This window comes from Gadus macrocephalus, chromosome 3, assembly GCF_031168955.1.
Source record: "Gadus macrocephalus chromosome 3, ASM3116895v1".
Taxonomy (NCBI): domain Eukaryota; kingdom Metazoa; phylum Chordata; class Actinopteri; order Gadiformes; family Gadidae; genus Gadus; species Gadus macrocephalus.
In genome coordinates, this window is record NC_082384.1 from 20,703,395 (window position 1) to 20,725,270 (window position 21,876).

A 21,876-nucleotide genomic window follows, 5' to 3' on the forward strand; every position below is an offset into this window, starting at 1 on the left:
CTTCGTTTTTTAAGACCTCAAAGACATTATAGAGGGTGGATTCAGCTGATTAATACGCTGAATAATAGGATTAGATCAATAAAATTCCCTTATGAGACCCAGTATCTTCACCATTCCTAACACGATGACGTCACGTCCTGTGCATCAGAGAGATACCCATAGCATCACTTCCTGTTGCTCAACAGGTAGAAAGAGATGGTGATGAAAACGAACAGTGCTTTGTTCTCTGGGAGCTGTCGTGCCTCAGTGGCCGATGAGCGCCACCACCCTGAGAGCTGCCCTGAGGCGGTGCAGTCCTCCGTCAGGTCCTCACTGTCAGGAGCACAGCTGCTCCACCAGCACCCGGGCGTCCGCCGTGCGTCCAAACCTCAGCTTCCAGGACTCCGGGGGTCCGGGACCTAGAGGGCCGGGGGGGTCTTCTCCTGCAGCACCGAACACCACCTCCACCTCCAGGCAGCCGTCGGCCTGCCCCACCCGCACGCCCTGCACCCGGGCCCGCGGCCGCACCGCCACCGCCCGGAACTGGGGCTGCGGGGGCGCCACGCCGGAGCCCCCCGGCGCCGGGTGGTGGAAGACCCCGTCCTGCCGCAGCAGGGCCAGGTGGGTGTCCGTCAGCAGCAGCTGTACCACGCCGCCGCCCCCCTCCGCCCGGACGCTGGTGTACAGCAGGGGGGCCACGTGGGCCAGCGGGGGCCGGCCCGGACCCTCCATGTTGCCGTGGACGACGTACAGCAGGTCGGCCAGCTCCCGTTTGAAGCGCGAGGTGAGCCGGAGCCGGCCGCCGCCCAGGACCAGGTCGGGGACGCGGGCCGTCCAGTCCAGGGAGAGGGCCCCGAGGTCGCGGCGGAGCAGCGGGTGCCCCAGGGCCTCCTCCATTTCTGGCCCGGCGAGGAGGAGCCGCGGCAGCAGGGCCCTGCAGAGCTCCTGGCTCAGCTCCTGGCTGTAGGTGCACACGGCCAGCGCCGCGTCCTCCCCCCCGCGGCCCAGCAGCAGCACACACTGCCCGGCCAGGCACACCCGGATCTCCCCGATGTCCTCCAGGCGGAGGCGGTGGAACACGCCCGGGCGCTCCTGCTCCGCGTCGGGGTCCGGACCCCGCGGCGCGGAGACCACGTACAGGTCCTCCTCGAGCAGCAGCAGGCCCGCGGGCCGCGGGGCGGGGTGCGTGCGGTTGGCGGCGTGGAGCCAGAAGGAGCCCAGCAGAGCGGCCCCTCGTGCCTCCGGGGCCAGTGAGTCCAGGAGGGCCCTGCTACTCTGGGCGGGGCCCGCCTGCAGACGGGCCAGGGCCGGCGGGAGCACGACCAGCCTCTGGAAGAACGTCTCAGGCCGCCCCTGGGTGCTGCTGGGGGACACGGAGCCCGGCGCCGTGGAGCCCGGGCTGAGGAGGCCCCCTGCAGACAGATCCACCAGACCGACCCGCCCCCCCCTAGGGCCGGGGTCCGGCTGGGGGCCGGGGTCCGGCTGGGGGCCGGGCCGCCATGTCTCGGTGAGAGGAGGCTCCGGGGACGGGGCGGTGAGGTACTGGGACACCAGGCCTGCGAGGTGGGCCCCGGTGGCCCTCTCCACGAGGTTCCTGGTGGTCAGCATGTGCCGGCCCACGTGGTGGTACGCCTCCGTCAGCCTGCCGGCCACGTAGCCAATCACAACGCTCCCGCCGCCAGACTCGGCTCCGCCCCCCGGAGGGGCGTGCTCCTGAGTCACCTGACCGCACACAGACTCCTTGGACCTGGGCCCGGGCTCGACGGACTGGGCTCCTTCGGACCGGGGCGGTGGATCCGGGCGGGGTGTTTGGACCTGACGGGGACGTCGGTGGTGCTCCTCTCTAAGCTCCGGTGGCAAAACGTCTCGCTTAGATCCGTTGGAAACACAGCCCCGGACCTCGCACTGAACTTCACCGCTGACGTTGTCGTTTACGTCGGCCCCGATTCCAGACAAAGCGCTGAGCCAGGTCATGCCTCCGGGTTCGCCCCCAGCCAACCCCTTCCCCAGCCAGCCGGGACCAGGGTCCAGCTCCACCAGTTTGCTCCACCATTGCGTTAGGTGTTGTATTGAGTACCGAGTGAGATCTGAGAGGGAGGTCTTGTCGTGGTGGTCTCCAGAGGAGCTGTTCCTGGGAGTGGGTTCCGAACGTTCCTCCAGTGAACCAGCCCCGCACTCTGCAGGGTTCTAGGAGCATAGGGAGGAGGTTGAGGACCCCATCCTGCCCGCCAGCCCTCCTCCAACTGAGCTTCACCTTTCCTCCGTCACAAGGTGCCGACGCCGGTGATTGGTGGAATTTACGGTGCAGAGATTCGGCATGCAAATTAAATGAGCCACCCAGGTACAAATCAAATGGAAGACCGTTTTGAAAGTTCTCTTGAGCGGGTTGGATGATTTGAGTGGTTTTGTTGAGGTGGATGTCGATAATTATAGATCAGAACGTGTAACATTGGACCCATGAAAGGAAATTAAGTTATTATCTAACGCCACCCATCTGGGATTAAATGGTGATAAAACGTACCGCAGAAAAACAATGTATCGCACGTTTAAAATACTATTCTTATTGAGCGAGTTACTCGCATTGATAGCGTTTCATTCAATGGTTTTGTATTTCAAAATAATTCAGTTTGAAATAAATATAATTAAAGGAACTCCATTTTTGTTTGTTTTAAATTCAGTCGATTCTAGATTTGGAAAACTCCAACATTATCCTCTCACTTTATAAGGCTGGTATCATAAGATATGCAGTCATGAGATTCAGGTTCAGACACACAGGCTACAAGTTGGTGAGATAGACGATGTGGCAGAAAGGAAAAGGTGATTGGAAACATTTGAACGTAGTGGAAAGCGCTCCTAGGAGGGAGCTGGAGGCGTCACGAGGAGCGACCGGTCGGTCCTACCTTGTACTTTAGCTTCCCGTCGGTTGGTTGGTTCTGCTGCAGATCAACGTCCTGAAAAACAAACTCTACGTGAGGACTTAAGGGAGAGCAGGCTGCCTCAAAAACAAACTCAACCTGAGGACCTACGAGAAAAGGTAGGGAGAGTCCTCCCTGAAGGAGGTTCAGGAAGGGAGGGGTAGGGAGAGTCCTCCCTGAAGGAGGTTCAGGGAGGGAGGGGTAGGGAGAGTCCTCCCTGAAGGAGGTTCAGGAAGGGAGGGGTAGGGAGAGACCTACTTGAAGGAGGTTCAGGGAGGGAGGGGTAGGGAGAGTCCTCCCTGAAGGAGGTTCAGGGAGGGAGGGGGAGGGAGAGTCCTCCCTGAAGGAGGTTCAGGGAGGGAGGGGGAGGGAGAGACCTACCTGAAGGAGGTTCAGGTCATGAGGATCAGGTAGGGGGGGTCCTCCCTGCATGGACTCGTAGGATGGAGACGGCTCCATGCTGCTCTCCGTGTTGGGGTTCAGGCTCCTCAACCTCCGCTGCACCTCCTGCTCAATGTAGGCCTTTATCCTACGCGCACACACACACACACACACACACACACACACACACACACACACACACACACACACACACACACACACACACACACACACACACACACACACACACACACACACACACACACACACACACAAATAAATATACGTTTTAATGTTGAAACTCCTCATGCTTAGAAGTCAGAGGTCAGAGGGGTACCTGTCGTCACTAAAGGGCAGCCCCTGCGGCGGGTCTGGGGTGGGGGGACTGGGGGTCCTGGTGTGGTCCTCCCCCTCGCTGACCCTCTGCCTCAGCTCCTCGAGGTCCCGCTCCACCCTGCCGGGACACACAGGAGGTCAGACACCTCCCCCTGACGGGACACACAGGAGGTCAGACCCCTCCCCCTGACGGGACACACAGGAGGTCAGACCCCTCCCCCTGATGGGACACACAGGAGGTCAGACCCCTCCCCCTGATGGGACACACAGGAGGTCAGACCCCTCCCCCTGATGGGACACACAGGAGGTCAGACCCCTCCCCCTGATGGGACACACAGGAGGTCAGACCCCTCCCCCTGATGGGACACACAGGAGGTCAGACCCCTCCCCCTGACGGGACACACAGGAGGTCAGACCCCTCCCCCTGATGGGACACACAGGAGGTCAGACCCCTCCCCCTGATGGGACACACAGGAGGTCAGACCCCTCCCCCTGATGGGACACACAGGAGGTCAGACACCTCCCCCTGACGGGACACACAGGAGGTCAGACACCTCCTCCTGCTACAGACTCCTAAGGATCTCCTAACTCTGTTTCTCCTAACTCCCAGGTTCTCCTAACTCCCAGGTTCTCCTAACTCCCAGGTTCTCCTAACTCCCAGGTTCTCCCATCGCTCAGGTTCTTGTTCCGACCCACTGCAGTAGAAATGGAGACCCCCGTCACGCTTTACTTCTCCTGCTCCTCCGCTCCTCCGGGGGCGCCGCTCTTCCTCCTCCGCTGCACCTCCCCCTCCTCCTCCTCCTCCAGGGGGTCCTGGGAGGGGCTGTGCTGAAGGGCCCAGCGCCGCCTCTCCAGCCGGGACACGGCCTGCTCCATGGCCTCCTTCTGCTGCGCCTCCTTGCTCTGCAGGATCTCCTTCTCCTTCCTCGTCACCTTCCCCTCCTGCTGCGCCACGTCCGCCGCAAACTCGTACGTCTCCTGCAGCTGCCGCAGCTCCTCCTCGCTCCGGCGGAGGCGCCGCGTCCGCTCCTCCTTCTCCCTCAGCTCCTCCTCCACGGCGTGCAGCGTGCCCTCCAGCCCGGCGGCCCCCGGGTTGCCCTCGGTCACGGCGCCCGCGTTGCCGTTGGTCAAGGGGGAGGAGCCCTGCAGGAGCTCCACGGCGCGGCGTCTCTCCTCCCCGAGGAGGCGCAGGCGCTCGCGGGCCAGGCCGGCCAGCTGGCTGTCCTTGCGCCGCCGGCGCCCCTCGTCGTCCTCCGGCTCCCGCTGGCCACGGGACGCCGTCTGCTCCTCCTCCTCCTCCGGCCGCTCCTTCTGTTTCCTCAGCTCCTCCTCCAGCTCCGTCAGCTCCTTGACTTGCGCCTCCTTGAAGCGGCGGTAGCGCGCCTGGACCTCCCGTACGTCCCTGTCGTTCCCCTCTGGCCCCTCCCCCTCCTCCTCCCCCCCCTCCCCCCCCTGGCCCCCGGCCTCCTTGGCGCGGAGCAGAGCCTCCCGTATCTGGGTGAGGGCGCGGTGCTCCTCCTCCTGCCGGCGGGCGCCGCGGGGGGGCAGGGCCAGGGCGGCCGCCTCCCTCTTGTCCCTCAGCTCCTCCCCCAGCCGGCCCACCAGCAGCCGCTGCCCCTCCTCCCGCTCCTCCAGCCGCCGCAGCTCCCCCCGCAGCCCCGCCGCCTGCTCCTCCCGCTGCGCCTGGAGGAGCGCCAGCTCCCGGTGGACCTCCGCCCGCTCCGCCGCCTCCTCCTCCGCCCGGGCCTCCTGCCCGTCCGAGGAGCGCTCCCTCTGGGCCAGGAGGAGGCGCAGGTGGTTCTCCACGGCCAGGCTGCGGAGCTGCAGCCGCTCCTCCTGCTGCAGGATCCTCTGCTGCACCTCCTCCGACTCCTTCCTCTGACTCTCCACCTCCTGCTGGAGGCGCTGCAGCTCCTCCTTCTCCGTCTGCTGCCGCACCTCCATCTCCGAGATCAGCCGCCTGCGCACACATCAGGTACATTATATACTCTGTACATTATACATTCTATACTCTATACATTATACATTCTACTCTATACATTCTATACTCTATACATTCTATACTCTATACATTCTACTCTATACATTCTATACTCTATACATTCTACATTCTATACTCTATACATTCTATACTCTATACATTCTACTCTATACATTCTACATTCTATACTCTATACATTCTATACTCTATACATTCTACACTCTATACTCTATACATTCTATACATTATAAACATTCTATATTGTAAACATTAGATATTCTACACCTTCTATATTATATACATCAAACAATCTATACATTACATATTCTATACATTATATAATCTATACGTTATTTTTCATAATATATGATGAACATTATAGATTTTATAGATTATATATTCTATACATTAAACATTATATATTCAATCCATTATACATTATATATCGTAAACATATCTTCTATACAATCAAAATTATAAACATGATGCTCATACATTATGTCATATATGATATACATTATAGATTCTATACGTTATGCTTTCAATACATTATCTATTTTATACATGATCCGTTATTTCCTGTAAATATTATTATACCTCTTGGATTCCAGTTTCTCCAGCTCTTCTCTCTGCTGTCGTTCAAACTCCAACCTGAACACAGATAATTCTACATGAATATGGTCATATATCACACCCGCGCACTCACTGACACACACACAGTCATTTATAATATATACACACACACACACACACACACACACACTCAGTAATATTATATTAACACACACAAACATGCTTATGTGGGGCAAAAAAAATCAAGGGATAATGAGCAGCTCTTTAGAAGAACAGTGAAGTGATGATGAACAGCTCTTTAGAAGAACAGTGAAGTGATGAACAGCTCTTTAGAAGAACAGTGAAGTGATGAACAGCTCTTTAAAAGAACAGTGAAATGATGATGAACAGCTCTTTAAAAGAACAGTGAAGTGATGAACAGCTCTTTAAAAGAACAGTGAAGTGAGGAGGAACAGCTCTTTAAAGAACAGTAAAGTGATGACCAGCTCTTTGGACAAACAGGTGAAGTAATGATGAGCAGCTCTTTAAATGTACAGGTGAAGTGATGAACACCCCTTTAAAGAAGAGTGAAGTGATGAAGAGCAGTTCTTTAAAAGCAACGCTGGCGTTACCAAGGACGTCACATGAGCGCAAAGTGGAGGCAGAAGTTGTCTGCAATAAATAAATGTATGAATAAATGAACAAGATGGTTCAGACACGAGACGATGGTTCAGACACGAGACAATGGTTTAGAGATGACAAGATGGTTCAGACACGAGACGATGGTTCAGACACGAGACGATGGTTTAGAGATGACAAGATGGTTCAGACACGAGACGATGGTTCAGACACGAGACGATGGTTTAGAGATGACTAGATGGTTCAGACACGAGACGATGGTTCAGACACGAGACGATGGTTTAGAGATGACTAGATGGTTCAGACACGAGACGATGGTTCAGACACGATACGATGTTTCAAACATGAGACGACGTTTCAGACATGAGACCAGACGATGGTACAGACACCAGACGATGGTTCAGACAGGAGACGATGGCAAACACGAGACGATGGTTCAGACACCAGACGATGGTTCAAACACGAGACGATGGTTCAGACACCAGACGATGGTTCAAACACGAGACAATGGTTCAAACACGAGACGATGGTTCAGACACCAGACGATGGTTCAAACACGAGACAATGGTTCAGACACCAGACGATGGTTCAGACACCAGACGATGGTTCAAACACGAGACAATGGTTCAGACACCAGACGATGGTTCAAACACCAGACGATGGTTCAGACACCAAACAATGGTTCAGGGGCCACTCTGGTGACAGCACTAATTTCACAAGACACGGTGGGTAGACACTCAGGACAGGAAGTACTTAGTCAGAACAGGAAGTGGACACTATGTCTACCTGAGGAGGACTGGGCCCTTCTGGTTGAAGAGTCTGGTAGGGGACATCCCGGACACAACACACAGTTAACCAGCGTCCGACCGCCTCCAACCAGTTTACACCAAGTCACACCGGCTTGTAAGCCTGACAGCTTCTAACCAGTTCAAACAACACTGAGGTATAAGGTCTGACCACTTTTACCAGTTTTAACTAACAGACTAAGGTCGGAAGCTATCTGTGTATCGGATTAATTGTTACAGCAAGTAAAGCAAGTATGGCTAGTATAGTTATATGGGTAGAATATCTAGTATGACTAGTATAGTTAGTATTAGTAGTAAATATAGTATGGCTGGAATAGCTTGTACGACTAGTAAAGCCAGTACACCTAGTACAGCTAGTATGACTAGTATCTCTAGTACAGCTAGTATGACTAGTATCTCTAGTACAGCTGGTATGACTAGTATGGCTAGCACATCTAGTATGGCTAGTATAGCTAGCACAGATAGTATAGCAAGTATATATAGTATGGCTAGTACAGCTAGCTAATCTATGCAGCTAGTACTAACCCTAACCCATTACAAATTGGTTAAAGTTATGCTGAAGCTACAACCAACCACTGAAGTTCTTGTTACTCATTAATAAGTTGTTACTAATCAGGACATTACTAACCCAGTTGTTTCTAGTTCGTACTTTATCTACCTAATTGTTTCAAGTCAGGACATTACTGACCCATAACAAAGTTCTCACTAGTAAGTACCCATTTAAGCATTAGTGGTTTTGCCGAAATGAGGCAACAGAAACAAACTTGTAGTCACTAAGGACATACTTGCTAACAAACTCACACTCACACGCACACACACACACGCACGCGCACGCGCACACGCACACGCACACGCACACACACACACACACACACACACACACACACACACACACACACACACACACACACACCCTGGGTTGTAGAGCATGACGGTGGAGAGGCTCTCGCAGGACTGGGACAGATCCGACATGGACAGGCTGAAGGTGGAGAGGACACCACTCTGGAAGAACACAACACCACTCATTAACACCTCAGTATGGTTTAGTAGGACTAGGTCCCAGTATGGTTTAGTAGGACTAGGTCCCAGTATGGTGTGGTAGGACTAGGTCCCAGTAAGGTTTAGTAGGACTAGGTCCCAGTAATGTTCAGGAGGACTAGGTCCCAGTAAGGTTGAGTAGGACTAGGTCCCATTAAGGCTTAGCATGACTAGGTCCCAGTAAGGTTTAGTACATTGGTTCTCAAAGTGCGGCCCGCGGGCCAATGGCGGCCCGCGGAATCATTCCTGGCGTCCCGCAATGACATACATAATTATGTAAGTTATAAAAAATAAAAATAAAAAAAACTTTTTTTTTTTAATCAATATTAATTGAAACAAATATAAATAAATATAAAGAGAAAATTTGACTCTCTCTAGCTTTCAATTAAATCCTTTTACATTTTTTAGTTTTAATCCGGCTGTACATTACTTTGAAAGGGTGAACCTCAGTTTCATGATTTAGACCTCACTTGACCTCACTCCCAGAGGTCCACGGTGCGGGTGCAATGTTTTTTTTCACTACTGGGATGCTGACGGCGTTTCCCGCCAAAAAATTTTTTCCTTTGGCGGCCCTCAGTAAAATTTTGGGTTCCTAAATTGGCCCTCAGTTGTCAAAACTTTGAGAACCCCTGGTTTAGTAGGACTAGGTCTAGGTCCCAGTATGGCTTTGTAGGACTAGGTTCCAGTAGTCTAGACTCGGGTATGTTTCGGTACGACTAGGTATCAGTCAGTCTTACCTTGCGTTTCTCTCGTAGTTTGGCGGCCTCCTTAGGGTTGTTGAAGCGGAACATGTTGGTCCGGCCCAATAGGATCACAGCCCCTGCACCACCAGAGTTTTAACTGCATGCTTGGTTCTTAAAGAGCATCTACACACACTAGCCCTCTGCCACTGGTTTAACCATATTTAACCAAATTAAAACATTTGGTTAACAGATAATAATTGGAAACTTTGTAATTTGTGGTGTTGAATAGAAACGCGTTTATTAGTAAATTAGCCTGATGAAGTCTTTTAAATTCAAAACCCCACTGTGTTTTTTTTATTTAGTTGATTCATATCATCTCATTTAGTGTTATTTCATTTGATGCCAGTAAACTATCTACTGTATTGTGATTACATTACTCATACTGTGTTGTGTTAACAATGCTCATACTGTGTTATGTTTACAATAATCATACCGTGTTGTGTTTACAATGCTCATACTGTGTTGTGATTACAATGCTCATACTGTGTTGTGATTACAATGCTCATACTGTGTTGTGATTACAATGCTCATACTGTATTGTGATTACAATGCTCATACTGTGTTGTGTTAACAATGCTCATACTGTTTTGTATTTACAATAATCATACCGTGTTGTGTTTACAATAATCATACCGTGTTGTGTTTACAATAATCATACTGTGTTGTGTTTACAATAATCATACCGTGTTGTGTTTACAATAATCATACCGTGTTGTGTTTACAATAATCATACCGTGTTGTGTTTACAATAATCATACCGTGTTGTGTTAACAATGCTCATACTGTGTTGTGTTAACAATGCTCATACTGTTTTGTATTTACAATAATCATACCGTGTTGTGTTTACAATAATCATACCGTGTTGTGTTTACAATAATCATACTGTGTTGTGTTTACAATAATCATACCGTGTTGTGTTTACAATAATCATACTGTGTTGTGTTTACCATAATCATACTGTGTTTTTTTTACAATGCCCACACCGTGTTACTGCAGTTAACTCACCCTGGTTGAGGGGGGCGGGCTGGGATGCTGGCAGCCCGTTGACGGAGCACTGGGAGCAGCCCAGTGGAACCAGGGTCACCTGGCCGCTCTGGTTCTCAAACACACAGTGTTCACTCTCCAGGTCCAGACCGTGGAGGACTACAACCGCAACAAGAGGACAGCCGTCACCAGGGAGACCAGTACAGCGGAGTGGTCTCCGTGATCACGGAGACCGTAACCACGGAGACCACTACAGCAGGAACAACAAGGGGGCCATTACCATGAGTAGTGGTAGCTACGGTGACAACTACCATCGTAGTATCGCTATAGTTTCACTATGGTGGTCACTACGGTGACCACTGCCGCAGAAAAACAAGTGCGACGTTACCAAGGGGAACTCTACTGCAGGAACGACAAAGGGGCTGTTTCCAAGAAGATCACTATAGCAGGAGGTCCATAGGGTATTCCTGTGTTCATATGTCATGCTCTTGGATCATTAGTCCATGCTACATAGTCTAAATTGCTGTGTTCTTGTGGAAAGTAGTTCGAAACGGGTCGCTTTTAACTCACTTTATTTGTTAAAGTACTTCGGTATGGTAACTATGAAGCAAAAGGGAGGGAATTGTATCTAACACATGTAGAGAGAAATACCGAGAGCTACTTTGAGCCCCGGGCTTAGGCCCGAGGCTCTCTGCCGGTCCGCCTATGATTCTCTGGCCTCCTCTGGCACCGGGCGCTGGGAATGAACCACGTAGGCGTGGCCTATGTGAAGTGGGCGTGGCCTATGTGATGTCTTAGCTACGGTCTTAAAGATGCTGCCTTCTTTGGCTGGGGTAGTTATTACAGCTTGTATGTTTGATCCTGCTCCCTTGTGGCTGTGTGGGGGTAATGCAGCTTGTGTGTTCGATCTTGCTTCCTAGTGGCTATGTGGGGGCAGCTTATGTGCTTAAAATACGTAACAAAACATACACTGTGATCCATTCTTCAGTCCGTCACCACTGCATGGGGAACACGACCACATGTACTCTGGTATCAGTGAGCTTTAGCCGCTCAGCCAGAGAAGGGACTCGCATAAATATTGAAGGCTATTGATCACAGACATCCATCCAGAGCCCATTAAACCCAAAGTTAATTACACTAAGAAGAGACGCACTCAGTCTTTGTAAAAAGGTTTTGTATAGCCAGCCAAGGGCTGATAACTCACAGCCAAACCGTCTGTCTGGTTGATAATTAATTATAGGGGGACGGTCACTATCGCCTATAAAACAGTACTGCTTTACATTCTGTTATAACAGTATTGTCTCATGTTGTGTTCTGTTGTAACAGTACTGCTTCATGTTATGTTCTGTTATAACAGTACTGCCTCATGTTGTGTTCTGTTATAACAGTACTACATGTTCTGTTCTGTTATAACAGTTACATGTTGTATTCAAGTACTGTAATAACAGAACAAAACATGAAGAAGTGCTGTTGCAACGCCATGTGATGGTTCTGTTTGGACTCACTGATGTCCTGTTCGCTCGACGCATCGTCCCGTCCGACAAACGTCCGGCCCTCCTGATGAGGAAACACATTACATCACAACAGTGGTAGAGGTGGAGGTTAGGTGTTGGTGGAGGTTAGGTGGAGGTGGTGGTGGAGGTGGTGGTGAGGTGGAGGTGAAGCAGAGGTGGAGGAGAGGTAAGATGGAGGCGGTGGTGAGGTGGAGGTAGTGGTGGTGAAGGTAAGGTAGGGGTGGAAGAGAGGTGAGGTGGAGCTGAGGGCGAAGTAGAGGTGTTGGTGAATTGGAGGTTAGGTGGAGGTGGAGGTAGTGGTGAGATGGTGGTAAGGGTGGAGGCAAGGTGGAAGGAAGGTGGAGGTAGTGGTGAGGTGAGGTGGAGGTCAGGGGAGGTGGAGGCGGAGGTCAGGGGAGGTGGAGGCGGAGGTTAGGGGAGGTGGAGGCGGAGGTCAGGGGAGGTGGAGGTGGGGGTTCTGACCTTGAGGTGGTACAGGATGATCCCAGTACTCAGGAGGTCGTCGTCGATGCCGATGAGGTGAGGGAGTTCAGAGTCCAGCACCACCCCGATGCCCTCCTTCCTCAACGCCAGGGTCTCCTCCTGAAGCACAGAACCGTCTGCTACTGGATCTACTGGGACCGGCCCAGTGCAACCAGTCTGCTACCAGTTGTGCTGGGAGCTACCCAGTACAACCAAAATCTGCTACTGGTTAGACTGGGAGCTGCCCAGTGCAACTCCTGTCTGCTATTGGTACTAATGGGAGTGACCCAGTACAACCCAAGTCTGCTACTGGTTCTACTGGGAGCTGCCCAGTAAAACCACAGTCTACTACTTGTTCTACTGGGACTAACCCAGTACAACTTCAGACTGCTACTGGTTCTATTCTAAGCTGCCCAGTAAAACCACACTCAGCAACTGGTTCTACTGGGAGCCACCCAGTACAACCTCCAGTCTGCTACTGGTCCTACTGGGTGCCGCCCAGTACAACCGCAGTCTGCTAATAAGCGACCAGTTGACCCTCAGAACGTCCAGCTGGACTCAGAACGTCCAGATTGTTCTGAGATGTTCGGTCACCTTGAGGATGTTCTGGGTTTCGTTCCACTTGTTGGTCCATTCTTTGGTCAGCTCAAGAACCTAGAGAACACAGACACAGTGATGTCACACTTTATGATGACAGCAATCTGCTCTTGAAGGACATGGTGACTGGTACATGGATGCATGTTAAGTGAGGTGAGGTTACCCGGGCTTCGTTCTGCTGTAGTTTCTCCTCCATACTCAAAGCTGTAGGTGAGTCCAGAAGAGCAATCTGACAAGACATAAAAACAACATGAGTTAATTAATTCATACTACAACTCTGGGTAAACTCACTGGGATAAAGAATGGACTGTAACTGGGATAGAGGACCGACTGTAGCTGTGATAAAGGGAAGTGTATCTGTGATATAGCACAGACTCTAGCTGTGATAGACCAGACTCTAGCTGTGATAGACCAGACTCTAGCTGTGATAGACCAGACTCTAGCTGTGATAGACCAGACTCTAGCTGTGATAGACCAGACTCTAGCTGTGATAGACCAGACTCTAGCTGTGATAGACCAGACTTTAGCTGTGATAGACCAGACTCTAGCTGTGATGGAAGACAGAGTGTCGCTGTGATAGAGGACATTATCCTTTACTTGCGCATGAGGCTCCTAGGGACCATGCGGTGGTTTCCATGGTTACCTGGTTGCCCTGCAGCAGCAGAGCTCGGAGTCTGGCGATCTCCGCTCGGAGCTCCCGAATGAGGCGGACGTTCACGTCCTCGTTCACCGTGGGCTTGTTGATGATGTTCTTAGCTCGGTTAGCGTAGCGCAGCGTGCTAAGGGTCTCTCCGTAGTTCACATCGGCTGGGGAAACATCTGGAGCACAGGTCATCACATTAACATCTGGACCATCGGCCCAGGCGGTCGCATTAACATCTGGAGCACAGGTCATCTCATTAACATCTGGACCACCGGACCAGGCGGTCACATTAACATCTGGATCCCAGGACCAGGCGGTCATCGCATTAACATGTGGACCACCGGACCAGGCGGTCATCGCATTAACATCTGGACCACCGGACCAGGTGGTCATCGCAATAACATCTGGATCACAGGACCAGGCGGTCATCGCAATAACATCTGGATCACAGGACCAGGCGGTCATCGCATTAACATCTTGACCACCGGACCAGGCGGTCATCGCAATAACATCTGGATCACAGGACCAGGCGGTCATCACATTAACATCTGGATCACAGGACCAGGCGGTCATCACATTAACATCTGGATCCCGGGACCAGGCGGTCATCACATTAACATCTGGATCCCGGGACCAGGCGGTTATCTCATCTGGAGCACTGCTGCTAATACTAGCAGCAGTAGTAGTACTATAGCAGTAGAGGCAGCAGTGGTAGTACTATAGCAGTAGAGGCAGCAGTGGTAGTACTATAGCAGTAGAGGCAGCAGTGGTAGTACTATAGCAGTAGAGGCAGCAGTGGTAGTACTATAGCAGTAGAGGCAGAAGTGGTAGTACTATAGCAGTAGAGGCAGCAGTGGTAGTACTATAGCAGTAGAGGCAGCAGTGGTAGTACTATAGCAGTAGAGGCAGCAGTGGTAGTACTATAGCAGTAGAGGCAGCAGTGGTAGTACTATAGCAGTAGAGGCAGCAGTGGTAGTACTATAGCAGTAGAGGCAGCAGTGGTAGTACTATAGCAGTAGAGGCAGCAGTGGTAGTACTATAGCAGTAGAGGCAGCAGTGGTAGTACTATAGCAGTAGAGGCAGCAGTGGTAGTACTATAGCAGTAGAGGCAGCAGTGGTAGTACTATAGCAGTAGAGGCAGCAGTGGTAGTACTATAGCAGTAGAGGCAGCAGTGGTAGTACTATAGCAGTAGAGGCAGCAGTAGTAGTACTATAGCAGTAGAGGCACTAGTAGTACTATAGCAGTAGAGGCAGCAGTGGTAGTACTATAGCAGTAGAGGCAGCAGTGGTAGTACTATAGCAGTAGAGGCAGCAGTGGTAGTACTATAGCAGTAGAGGCAGCAGTAGTAGTACTATAGCAGTAGAGGCACTAGTAGTACTATAGCAGTAGAGGCAGCAGTGGAGGTAGCGTCGAGGAGACTCACTGGCGATCATGATGGTCTTGGAGTTCCCTCCCAGGCTGTCCTTGAGGAGCCAGGTGAGGACAGAGTCTCGGTACGGGACGAACAGAGACCTCTTCTTCAGGTTAGTGTTCACCGTGTCCTGACTCTGGTCCGCTACACACACACACGCACACATAAGCACAAACGTTAGCAGGGTTGACAGCCGACGGTGGCTACCCTTAGCTCAACCTAGCGTCACAACCTAGCTACAGGCTGGAGGAGCCAACGCTGTGTGATTGGTTGGGAAGTTTTTGTGATGAATAACTTGGGTGACATCACAGGACAGCGCACTGTTTACAGGAGATCGGTAACCCACCCAGCGCTGAGATGACGTTGCCGAGGGTAACCAGGGACTTGTTGATGTTCCCGCCCTCCTTGAGACGCACGCCGGTGGCTCCGGTGGCGTCGGCCCGCTCGCTGCCCGCCAGGTCCACCAGGTGGATCTGACTCACGGTCTCACTGGGCAGCTCCGCAGCAAACCGGGCCTGGGAGAGAGACACAGCAGGACATGGAGAGAGAGAGAGAGACACAGCAGGACATGGAGAGAGAGAGAGGGGGAGAGAGACACAGCAGGACATGGAGAGAGAGAGAGAGACACAGCAGGACATGGAGAGAGAGAGAGGGGGAGAGAGACACAGCAGGACATGGAGAGAGAGAGAGAGAGACACAGCAGGACATGGAGAGAGAGAGAGAGAGACACAGCAGGACATGGAGAGAGAGAGAGGGGGAGAGAGACACAGCAGGACATGGAGAGAGAGAGAGAGACACAGCAGGACATGGAGAGAGAGAGAGAGACACAGCAGGACATGGAGAGAGAGAGAGAGACACAGCAGGACATGGAGAGAGAGAGAGAGACACAGCAGGACATGGAGAGAGAGAGAGGGGGAGAGAGACACAGCAGGACATGGAGAGAGAGAGAGAGACACACAGCAGGACATGGAGAGAGAGAGAGGGGGAGAGAGACACAGCAGGACATGGAGAGAGAGAGAGAGACACAGCAGGACATGGAGAGAGAGAGAGAGACACAGCAGGACATGGAGAGAGAGAGAGAGACACACAGCAGGACATGGAGAGAGAGAGAGGGGGAGAGAGACACAGCAGGACATGGAGAGAGAGAGGGAGAGAGACACAGCAGGACATGGAGAGAGAGAGAGGGAGAGAGAGAGGGAGGGAGACAAAGCAGGACACAGAGAGAGCGAGAGGGGGAGAGAGGGAGAGAGAGAGGAGGGTTATAGGTGTGGGACCTATGTGAAGTGTTAAACTGGTTCTGATTGGTTGTGGGACCTGTGTGAAGTGTTAAACTGGTTCTGATTGGTTGAGGGACCTGTGTGAAGTGTTAAACTGGTTCTCATTGGGTGTGGGACCTGTGTGAGGTGTTAAACAGGTTCTGATTGGTTGTGGGACCTGTCTGAAGTGTTAAACTGGTTCTGATTGGTTGTGGGACCTGTGTGAGGTGTTAAACTTGTTCTGATTGGGTGTGGGACCTGTGTGAGGTGTTAAACTGGTTCTGATTGGGTGTGGGACCTGTGTGAGGTGTTAAACTGGTTCTGATTGGGTGTGGGACCTGTGTGAGGTGTTAAACTGGTTCTGATTGGTTGTGGGACCTGTGTGAGGTGTTAAACTGGTTCTGATTGGGTGTGGGACCTGTGTGAGGTGTTAAACTGGTTCTGATTGGGTGTGGGACCTGTGTGAGGTGTTAAACTGGTTCTGGTCCCGACCTGAGTGAAGTTGATGGTGAATATGGCGTGGGAGCGGCTGCTCGTTTCGTTCATCCCGGTGCTCGCCGTGGTGCGCTTGATGTTCCCCGCCTCCATCAGCTCCTCCACGTCCCGGTAGTTCTGAACCAGGTGCTTGGACAGATCTGGATTAACAAGGGATGAGTTTAGATCCGGTGTCACATTAGAGATGCGTTCAGATCCGGATTCCCATAAGATGAGGTAAGATCTGGATTCCCATAAGATGAGGTAAGATCTGGATGCACAAGAGAGATGAGTTTAGATCTGGATTCACATAAGATGAGGTAAGATCTGGATTGGGGGGGGGGGGGGGGGGGTCTTACCCTCTACATACGGTCCATCTTTGGGGTGCTCCCGGACTCTGAGGTTAAAGGTGTCGTTGGTCTTCCTTCTCAGCAGGTCCCTCACACACTCGTTATAGATCTCCAGGTAGCTGTAGAACCCACGCCCCACACGGTTTACCACTGAACCCATCCCCTAACCCTGACCTTAGAGAGGACCCAGTGATCCACACGGTTTACCACTGAACCCATCCCCATCCCCTAACCCTGACCTTAGAGAGGACCCAGTGATCCACACGGTTTACCACTGAACCCATCCCCTAACCCTAACCTTAGAGAGGACCCAGTGCTCCACACTTCATGACATTACTCTATCGGCTGCTCCTAATTGGCAGTTTCTAATTGAATCGATCCTAAATGGCTTTTACTCATTTGTTTAACGTAATTACTTGTTCCTAACTGTCTGGTCGCAATTGGATGGAGGAGATAAGACTGTTCTAAATGACGCTATTCTCCGTGTGGTTCTATCTTGGTGGTTCTTCAGGCAGGTTCTCCAGCATAGATCCATCCTCGTGGTAGGGCGGCAGGGTTAACTCACCTGACCTCGGTCCTGAACGAGGCCGCGTCCCGGCGGGTGGTCCCCGCGATGCGGCTGAACAGACCCTCACAGATCCGGGGGATGAGGCCCACGTCTCCCTGGAGGTGGATCAGAAGGTCAGATCACCCCTTCCGGTCCACACCCCCCCACCGCCCCAGGTCCCCGTCGACCTGCAGTCTCACCGACGGTGCCCCCGTCCGCAGGTCAGCCTCCAGCTCTCCTGTCGCCCCAGAGCTGAACTAATTCTATTCCCAGACCTTCTCAGCTCTCATTTGACGAGACTGCCACATTAAACAGAGTAGAATAAGAATAGAACAGATCTATATTTGCTGTAAAGGCAGAGGGTCGGCTCAGAGGGCCATAAGTGAACAGGAAAAAGCACAGAAACAACCCAACAGCCTCCATGCTATAGGTAAGATGGCATTAGAGGCTAGGTTGTATAGATACCTTAGCTTCAATATAAGGAATGGCTATATAGTACAGTTAGGTTCTATAGATTATGTAAGCATCAACAGATAGCAGGCCTACACAGACTATGTCCCCCTGGTTCCCTCTTATCACTGTGGTCTCTCCCATCATGCCCCCCCCCCCCCCCCCCCCCCTCGAAGACCCTAGCTCTGGGACTGTGGAAGAACTTGACTACTGAGGGAAGCTAACTGACTGGTGCAGGATTGACGGTTAGCTGAGAGATAGCCTGGCCCCGGCCAGAGATAAGACTAGAAACTCTGACCCCATTGGCCTCCTATACCTACTTATATGAAGTTACATACCAACCAGGCAAACAGCCAAACCCACCAGACAGACAGCCACAGCAAACAGACAGACAGCCACATACCCACCAGACAGACAGACATATACCCACCAGACAAACAGACAGACATACACACCAGACAGATAGACATACCCACCAGAAAGACAGACAGAGAAGTAATGCTAACAGCAAAAAGACGGATAAGTCCTACTGAAGTTTGAAAGACGTCCCAGCAGACAGAACTGGTCCTAGACATGGCCAGATGTCATAGGAATTTGACGGATGAATAGACACGTTGATTGGCTCTACAACAAGGATCCTCCTGATTAATAGTGTCTAGTACTGATAACATACTGTTTATACCAGTCTAGAACTAATAACCCAATGTTTATACCGTACTAGAACTTATAACCTAGTGTTTACAACTTTGTTAGTCTAGAACTTATAACATAGTGTTTCCACTGGTCTAGAACGCATATCGAGTGGTTATACTGGTCTAGAATTTATAACCTAGTATTTCCACTGGTCTAGAACTTATAACCTAGTGTTAACATCATCATAAGGTCTAGAACTCCTAACCAAGTGTTTACACCAGTATTTGAACTAGAACTCATAACCTACTGTTTATAAGCACTTACAACACATAACCTAGCGTTTATACCAGTGTTGAACTAATAGCCTTGAGTTAACATCAGTATTAGGTCTTGAACTCAACCTACTGGGATTCCCATCATGGTGTAGGATTTTCCGGAGCCAGTCTGTCCGTATGCGAAGATGCATGCGTTGTAGCCCTCGAAGGCAGCCTTCAGCACGTCTGAGCCCAGGTCCTTAAACACCTGCAGCCACCAACAAGACCATCACACTCAGCATAGGTAGGCAATGTTCGTTATCATGGAGACACTGAGTGAAGCAAATACCAGGATACAGTCAGTAATTCGGTGGTTCTCCAACCCAGTATTGGTTTCCTTAACATCCTTATCAATCACTGATGGGCAGTAAGCAAAGAGGTTCTAGTACTTTTGTTTAGCTATTTTCCAGAAATAATCAAATGTATTACAATGTCTAGGAATGATAGATGATATTATTGTAACACTGTTTAGTAGTACAGAGGGAGATGTGACCAGGGGAGAGGTCAAGGGGTCACTAACCTTTTCCTGAGAGATGAAGTTGGTGTGTTTACAGTCCGAAGAGTCGTACGAGTAGTCGTACGTGAACGTCTTGGTTCGCTCCCGCATCGAATCTCCCGTCAAACCATCCGCCATCTGAGCTCAGAAAAACATGGGGTTGGTAACTATGGTAGCTAGTAACTAAGATAACTATGAACTAAAGTCACTAGTTACTACAGTAACTAATAACCGGAAACTACAATAACTTGATTAACGAAGGTAACTTAAGTACCTAAGTTACTAGTAACTAGAGTAACTATTACCTAAAGTATCTACAACTACTAGTAATTAAAGTAACTAATTACTCAATTAACTAGTAACCAAAGTTGGTTGTAACTATAATAATAGGTAACTCAAGTATACTAAAGTAATCAATGTAGGTAGCAAGCATGTCTAAAAACAAACAGTCAATAGAAGATGAACACCTTCAGATTGGTGATGGTGGTTTTGCTCCCGCCCATCTTTATGATGCCCTTTGCTGCAAGGTCCTTCTCCCTGTTCCAGGGATAGAAATGCACATCAAAACCACTGCACCGTGACCCCTTTATACACAATCACACACCACTCCTTAGCACCTAACAAGGACACAAGCACCTCCCACATTGACTAACGTACCCTATATGAACACTCAATAACCAAAATCCAAATTAAACCACAAACACCATCCAATAGGGTGGTTTAAAGATCCACTCCAACGCCTGTGTGTTCTGGCCGTTTGCAGCACCATGGACGGAGTGCATGACCCATAACCCTTCCCTGAACATCGCCCTCCTTTACGGCCTGCTTTGGTTTCCCACAGCAGTCTGCACATCTCGCTTGATCACATTACGTCCAACAAGCCGTCTCGCAGGACATGGCTGCCCTTGTCTGTCTCCTCATGTCCACCTCCTCTCCATGATAATCTTATCCAACAACATTAAGGAGAGATTCCGGAAACAATACACTTTCCTCTTCTTAGAGTCTTGTGGGTGTTGGTAGGATTTCCCTGCCAATTAAATACCTCTGCTTTCACCCAATCCAAACTGTAATATCTTGTCATTGATCACTTTGAGAAAGAAACTCCCATGACAAACAGTTAAATACAAATACTATACACACAGTGTCTATATTACAATAAACGTGGCATCATCTGTGATATATTTGTTTAACATTGGTTGGCTGGTCAAATTATCAGTTTTAAACATCTACAGGTCAAGTATATTTATGAGTTTGTTAAGCCTACATTTATAAACAGTTAACTAAATGGTAAATAATCATGGAATCGTGCAAGATACTACATATCATTCGATAAATGTTCTAAGCACATTTAATGACACTCACTCTGAAGATGTACATCAAAGCAGACAACCGCAGTAGAATCAGGCAATGCATTTTCTAAAATACATGTAATACCACTTAAACAGTGTTCATAAGAGCAGTCTTTTACGAGTAATAAATCATGCAATACATGTAATAAGATAGGCTACATTTAATAAGGTACATGTAATAAGGTATAATTCATACCGTCTGTTTATGGGCCGGACCCGCACAGCCACCTTCACCGATGCCATCGCACATCCCGGGTTGGCCGGACCTACAGAGACGTCCTGTTAACATGAATAATTCCGGTAAAAACAACTCGAAAGAAACACATGAAGGAATAACTGATGCCAAATGTCATGAGGAAACATACCAAGATACTCCCCTCTCGGTTTAACCGGTTGAAGAAGGGAAGGTAACCTATGAAGCAGTGCAGACAGATCCCAGTGTCCCAGTACAGCGGTCAGCAGGTCCCTGTCGTACCGCTGCTGCTATCGGCTATCAGGCTGAGACCGGTAGCAGAGGAACAGAGAAACATCCAAGCGGGCAACGACGTCAGCTGAGCAGGTAGGAGGTACGGAACGTCAGAAAGGACAAAAACAACCACATTGTTTGCCTTAGTCTCGTGATTACAGTGATGTGATGTGATGTGAATCATTATTTGTTAAGGTAGTATGTTAGAGTTGCAGTAAGACTAAATACATATATTAATAACCCATGTATTGAATAATTCGTGTCACAGTCTCATCATGTTGAATTTAATACAAAGGCATATAGTGATTCTTTAAATTACTAATGCAATTCAAATGTTAAATTGCACTTACAGTTTTCCATTGAAGTACATGAATGATTAAAAGGAAAAAAAACAATCAGAAGTATACGGAAGAACCTTTCTTTATAGGTCCATGGGAAGAACAGCGAAATCACTGCGTGGCTACAGTGTAACTCCTTGGATTCACTGCAGGCGGCGGTAGCGGGGAAATGTTTAAGGTGGAACAGGCGCAAACGAGACCTGTACAATAGTAAATAAAGA

The 21,876-nt window shown here is 50.3% G+C and overlaps 1 protein-coding gene across 4 annotated transcripts; it reads right to left on the reverse strand.

Moving 5' to 3' along the window:
• Positions 1–312: 312 nt before the first annotated feature.
• On the reverse strand, positions 313–21,803 carry kif16ba (kinesin family member 16Ba). Of its 4 annotated transcripts, none has more exons than XM_060047986.1 (26): positions 21,668–21,803; positions 21,217–21,402; positions 21,048–21,117; positions 19,970–20,039; positions 19,527–19,640; positions 19,098–19,214; positions 17,628–17,725; positions 17,072–17,181; positions 16,731–16,873; positions 15,329–15,497; positions 14,995–15,126; positions 13,571–13,746; positions 13,091–13,156; positions 12,925–12,984; positions 12,331–12,450; positions 11,860–11,911; positions 10,376–10,513; positions 9,365–9,447; positions 8,503–8,591; positions 7,570–7,602; positions 6,190–6,243; positions 4,342–5,571; positions 3,613–3,729; positions 3,276–3,423; positions 2,880–2,930; positions 313–2,166 (listed from the first exon to the last, which is right to left on the reverse strand). In XM_060047986.1, the coding sequence occupies exons 3-26, from the start codon at positions 21,092–21,094 to the stop codon at positions 316–318; spliced, it is 5,268 nt and encodes a 1,755-aa protein (XP_059903969.1). In that variant the 5' UTR covers positions 21,095–21,117; positions 21,217–21,402; positions 21,668–21,803; the 3' UTR covers positions 313–315. The 4 variants fall into 4 exon arrangements, with proteins under 4 accessions (XP_059903969.1, XP_059903971.1, XP_059903970.1 ...); XM_060047988.1 differs by having other exon boundaries at positions 21,048–21,130; XM_060047987.1 differs by having other exon boundaries at positions 21,217–21,349; positions 21,668–21,795.
• Positions 21,804–21,876: the final 73 nt, after the last annotated feature.

Excerpts from the sequence above, each read along its gene's own strand:
- kif16ba (XM_060047986.1), bottom strand. The coding sequence starts at position 21,094 with ATGGCATCGGTGAAGGTGGCTGTGCGGGTCCGGCCCATAAACAGACG. Across the intron at positions 13,157-13,570 it reads TGCTGCTGCAGGGCAACCAG|ATTGCTCTTCTGGACTCACC; the intron begins GTAACCATGGAA and ends ATGTCTTGTCAG. Across the intron at positions 9,448-10,375 it reads GCCCGCCCCCCTCAACCAGG|GGGCTGTGATCCTATTGGGC; the intron begins GTGAGTTAACTG and ends CTGGTGGTGCAG.